Genomic DNA, 5631 nt, shown 5'->3' with positions numbered 1-5631 from the left:
TCCATTAGAGTCTCTAATCACTCCTACTACATGCTCCCTTGCTGCTATAATAGTCTATAGGATTGGAAATAAATAATTAAGGAGAAGCTCCAATATGTGAAAGCATTAACAAGCTTGTCACTACATTGATCAGAAGTGATTTCCAGTTTGACCCTATTCTTATATCGACCATAAGGACACCTATTCATTGTCCTCTTCAAGAATTTCAGATTATAAGGTCTTAATTCCAGCAGTCAATTTTAGGCATCTTAAATAATGATATGCTTCAAATTAAGAAATGACTTATATCTTAAATAATGATATGCTTCAAATTAAGAAATGACTTAAAGAAATGACTTATATCTTAAATAATTATATGCTTCAAATTAAGAAATTTGTCATGAATTTCTATATGATGCAAATACAACATATTGAACCCATGATTTTACAACTTTACAATTATAACCAAATTCATGAATCTAGAAAGCAGCTATCCAAAATTCTAACCATGTTCATATACGAAGCCATCAAAACTCAAGCAACTCAAACCGTCATTTGGCCAGAGGAGCCCGTGGAGCTGTGATTCTGCCTGCATTCCAGGACTAAAAAACTTAGAATATTAACATTAAAAAAATAACCCAAACACAAATAGAACCTAAAACTGAAAGAAGCCCCAAACAAAAAATCAAACATAAAACTCACCTCTAATTATGGAAATCCAAACTGGCTGCAGCGGTTATGGTGAGCAGCATCTGGAGCTGTGAATCTGCCTGCACTCACCCACCGAACAACTGAGAATATCAACATCAACAAAATAGAATAAAATTAACATAAAAAATACAAATACAATCATCAACTAATAACTTACATCCTCATTTAAAGTTTTAAATAACAAATACAGCCGTCCACCTCTACCATTACCCACCCACCCACAACATCCTCCGTCCTATTTTATGTTTCAAAACGACCAGCCAACGTCTGACCCAGAGCCAAAAGAGAACAAGCCATCCAAAAAAACTAAAAACACACACAGAATAAATTAAACCCAAAAGAAAACGCAGTCTTGAAAGCACTAACCACTGAACTGAACTTTGAACAGAACTCTGAGCACCTGAACAGGGTATAGCAGAATAGAACAGGTATAGCAGGATAGTGAATCAGCACTGAATAACGGAGAGCAAAATTCATTGTTATGGCAGCAAGGCAGGTCGTGCACAGCAGAAACCGGAAGTATTATGGCAGCAGGTCGTGGAACGGGAAGCATTATGGCAGCAGGTCGTGGAAGAGCAGAACGCGGAAAGCACGAGGAGCAGAAATCGGAAAGAAGTTTTGGTGAAGGAGAAATAGTCTGAGATAGTTACCCTGAACAGTTGTCAATGAGAACATATAACCAGTTTTGGTGAAGGAGAAATAGTCTGAGATAGTTACCCTGAACAGTTGTCAATGAGAACATATAACCAGGTGTTAGCGTGAGAAGGAGAAGGACGACGAAAGGTCCCTTTCAAAGGAAGGCCTATCGGCCTAATTAATATTTTTTATAAATTTGTTTTTTTCTTATTTAGTGGTGTATGACGAATTTTTTTATTGTATAATGGATGTACTTTTGCAGTGGTTGCATATAATTATTTGCATAAGTTTATTTATTTATTTAAATATTATGAGTTTGACTGCATTTAATTTATCTTTTTTTTGTTTTTTTCCCAGCTCACTTGATATTAAAATTACCGCTTTCTTTTGCAAGCCTCAAATTGCATTTCCAGCTCTCTGTTTGAGTTTTACCATTGTTATTTAATAGTTTTTGTGTAATATTAAATCCTCCATTTGATTGTATATAAAAACGAAACTACAACCACCATTTAGCTTCTTTGATATGGTAATATCTAGCTCTATATGCTTACTTGAAGGATGAGTTACCGTCTTCTTTTTTGTTTTTGAAAAGAGGGACTGTGAAATACCAATTATGCTTTGATTGACACATTAAAAGTGAAGTGACTGCATGATTGATTTTATAGAAAAATAAGCCTTAATTTTCGGGTGGGCACTGGATTCTTTGCCCATAAGGTTGGGTTTGCTAAGTGAAATTTTTTCGCCTCTTTCGCCTTGTTCAATATTCTTCATTGCTTGCTGCCCTATTTGGATATTTAGAATGCATTTTCAGCTCTCTTTTCTAAGTCTCAGCAAGGTGGTTTTTGCTGTTTTTTTGGGCATGCTTGGCAATGAAAACTTTTTTCTCCAAGCTCAAACAAATATATTTTAGTTTGGCTTAAAAGTGCATTTTCAATTCTCCTGTAAATCCATGGATGTAATTTCACACTTATTGAAGAGTACAATTTTATTTTTTCTTTAGGTTGTTATTAATGAAAAGTTTAGCCCATACGTGCAATATTGAGACTGTATCTCCCAGTCTATTTTGACTTGATGTGGGAATCTAATTTATAACTTCCTTTTCCTCAAACTTGAATAGATAGTTCTAGCTCACCTGAATTTAAAATTTCAGCTTTTTGTTCAAGCCTCAAATTGCATTTCCAGCCCTTTCTTTGAGTTTTAAGATTGCTATTTAATGCATGGTTTTTGTGTAATATGACATCCTCCACTTGATTGTATGGAAAAACGGAATGACAGCCACCATTTGCTTCTTTGAGATGGTAATCTCTAGCTCTATATCCTTGGTTGAAGGATGATTTACTGTGTTCCTCTTTGCTTTTGAAGAGAGGGATTGTGAAGTACAAAGTTACAAACAATGTTTTGATTGAAACATCAAAAGTTAAGTGATTGCATTTTGGATTGTATGAAAAATAAGATGAAAAGAAAATTTAATTTTGCAAACTATGTGTAAGATAGTTTAAGATAGTGAAATTAGGATCAAAATTTGTATGTTATTCTTTCAGGATTTTGAATATATAAAATTAGTTTATACAAAAATTTACCTGACAAAAAAGCAATGAAGTACTGCAAAATTTGCATGGAATAATGAACTTGTACGATGTTTCAACTATTTTTCGATCACTACCTTTGATCGAATAACATGTGCTATTTCCAAGAGTTGATACCAACAAACTCGTGATATTACTTCTTGATGGATGTTGAAGACCATAGTAATTGCTTAATCAATCACATTTAACTCTGTGGTTCCATTTTCAAATATCAACCACTAATTTAATTGCAGGTTGGAGTTCAAAAAGACTAAGCTCTGCTTTAATTTCATTTCTTATCTTGTTGTCTGTTTACGTGATTATAGAGGCAAAGTGCTTGTGCAACACACATGTTAACAATTTTAGTTCACCTGTCAGTTTGAGGATGGAATGGATTTCAAAGCTGCAACTCATTATAATTATGCTTATAATTCTAAATATTTTTTTCATAAAAATACACTTCATTCTATAAACAATTAATTAATTATTCTTACTTTGCAGTTTTTAATCTATCACTCTGTGTTTACCTTCCTACCTGCAGTTGTGTTCAATGGAAGACCTGCAAATATCTACCATTGATTCCGAATGTCTTTATCAGTCATCGTGGTCCGGATGTTAAAAACACATTTGCTGGCTAAGGATATTGAAAAATCTGAAGAGATTTGAAGACGCACCCTGTTTCCTTGTTTTTCTGGATAAGGAGATCGTTCACCAGCTTGACATCTTCGAACTCTCCATTGTAAGTGGAACCCAAGATGGCTGCCACACAAATAGTGTTCTCGTCCACCATTTCAACTGCCTTAACAGGATCCATGATATAGTAATCCTTCTTCAGTTTAACTTCCTTCAGCTCTACTTCAAAATAACGAGCAAATTTCTCCCAGCACACCTGCAATAGTTGCGCACAGTCCTATGTAAATAAAATTGTCAAAGCTAAGCAAAAATTCCCAATTTTCCCTACATCTGCAAACAGAAACGAGGTGTAATACAGGGGCGATCTATCCATCACCAATACACCCTACAATACTAGGTGCAATGAATATTTCTAGGTCAAACCCATCTAAATTCTTCAGAATTTGGCGAAATACAGAGAGCCCTGATTCTATTTGCATAGATTATGAACTCCAGATATGTAACCTCGACTTCATCAAGCTCGTTTTAAGGTTAAGATGCATATCAAACCAGAATCTAGATGGATTTGATTTAATCTAACTAATATACAACATCCATGAATTTGGGCTTCAAATTGATATACAGAATCCATGTTGACATAAGATCAGAATTTAGATGGGCTTGGGCTAATCGAATTGCGTTAATCTTACCTGGACATTTGCACCTGTCACAATGTTTGGCTTGTCATACGGCTTCCCCTCTGCCTTGCGCTTGTTCTGCCATTTGCGTTTGAATGCAAGGCCTGCCAACATGATCGCCTCTGAAGATCCAACCGTGCCCACACCAACAGCTTCCTCTCCATCGCCAAGTGGGGCGTTAAACAGATTGGCTATTATGTTCACGCATCGATTCTTTTTCCAAATCCAGACACATGAAAGCACTGAACACTTTCAGATAAAGAATTGAGAAAACAAAGAAAAATAAATAAAATTAACGCCCAAAACGGATCTGAGAAGGGCCTTCAGATCTAGTATCCCAAACCCTGCCATTACCTGCAATTCTGTAGTGACAGGATACTCATCCATGTCGACATAATTCTTGTTGATTGCCTGCATGATGAGCTTATCACATTCTGGTTCCATCCATGTGGTGACAAAAGAAGCAAGATTAAGTCTGGGGTTCCCATCCAACATGAGCTCGTCGCTGATGATCTGATAGGCAGCATCTTTGGGAATCGACCTACTCGGAATTTGAAACCTGCCAACACAAACATTCAAAGGAAACCGAATCAGAAGCCCTGCTCAGGGCCATTTTATTGGAAATCCCAATGTCCGGAGGGTTTATCCTCAAGAAAATACTATTGCACAATAGCGGAAGCAAACCCATCCAGTGAAATAAGCTTTCATAAGAGCAGTTTATGTTCCTAGATTTCCCTCCAGAGTTTATACATACCGAGGCAAGGATTCCTGAACATATCTGGAGGCAAAGGTTGAATGTATGGAGCCATCAGAATCAGTAGCGCTGCTCAGAGCCATTTTTGGTTGATTTTCAAAAGAAACCCCACTCCACACTACTGTTTCCCGATATTCGGTAATCGGTTGCAACTGCAAAGAAGAACCGGAATTAAATGCGAAACTGCAAGATGAAAAAAAATGCCAGTGTCAACCTTAGAGTGCGAAACTGCAAGATGAAAAAAAAATGCCAGGTGTCAGCGTCAGAAGGAAAAGGACGACGAAACGTCCGTTCCCTTTCAAAGGAAGGCCTATCGGCCTAATAATGATTGGGTATAGCTTCTTGATATGATTAATAGGATACACAATATAAATCACTATGTAACATGTAAGGGTTGCTTACATTTCGTTTTTTGTTTTTTTCATTTGCCAAGTCCGTTCTCCATTTTGATCTGTGATGGCTGGTCTTCTGTGTTTAGTGCCCTCCTATGTCATTATGGCTCAACCGAAAACCAACGAGAAGAGTTAAGGGCGCATGGACCTATGGCTCCAGAGCTCACTAGTATGTGAGCAAGTATTTTTTGATATTGATTTTTATACCATTGACTAATAGTTATCGTACTTAGCATATAATATTTTGGTGTGTTTTCTCTAGGCTTTCTTGTTTTCAAACATTA

General features: G+C 36.4%; 1 protein-coding gene across 3 annotated transcripts; it reads right to left on the bottom strand.

Moving 5' to 3' along the window:
• Window positions 1–418: 418 nt before the first annotated feature.
• Window positions 419–5144, bottom strand: LOC149213059 (glutamate decarboxylase 4-like). 3 transcript variants are annotated; one of them, XM_089391950.1, is made up of 6 exons: window positions 4956–5144; window positions 4556–4760; window positions 4214–4414; window positions 3566–3780; window positions 682–749; window positions 419–568 (listed from the first exon to the last, which is right to left on the bottom strand). In XM_089391950.1, exons 1-5 carry the CDS (start codon window positions 5036–5038, stop codon window positions 716–718), a joined length of 738 nt encoding a protein of 245 aa, XP_089248076.1. In that variant the 5' UTR covers window positions 5039–5144; the 3' UTR covers window positions 419–568; window positions 682–715. The 3 variants fall into 3 exon arrangements, with proteins under 3 accessions (XP_089248076.1, XP_089248077.1, XP_089248075.1); XM_089391951.1 differs by lacking the exons at window positions 419–568; window positions 682–749 and adding an exon at window positions 3427–3460; XM_089391949.1 differs by lacking the exons at window positions 419–568; window positions 682–749 and having other exon boundaries at window positions 3483–3780.
• Between the last annotated feature and the right edge of the window lie 487 nt (window positions 5145–5631).

Source organism: Pinus tabuliformis, chromosome 1_1, assembly GCF_031772625.1.
Source record: "Pinus tabuliformis cultivar Carrire ecotype Pingquan chromosome 1_1, CPIR1, whole genome shotgun sequence".
NCBI lineage: Eukaryota > Viridiplantae > Streptophyta > Pinopsida > Pinales > Pinaceae > Pinus > Pinus tabuliformis.
This window is presented reverse-complemented; position numbering and strand designations above follow the sequence as displayed.

Coding starts and splice junctions, on each gene's coding strand:
- LOC149213059 (XM_089391949.1), bottom strand. CDS start 5,038: ATGGCTCTGAGCAGCGCTACTGATTCTGATGGCTCCATACATTCAACC. Junction 4,761..4,955: donor GTTCAGGAATCCTTGCCTCG/GTATGTATAAAC, acceptor TTGTGTTGGCAG/GTTTCAAATTCCGAGTAGGT. Junction 3,781..4,213: donor TGACAGGTGCAAATGTCCAG/GTAAGATTAACG, acceptor CAACTATTGCAG/GTGTGCTGGGAGAAATTTGC.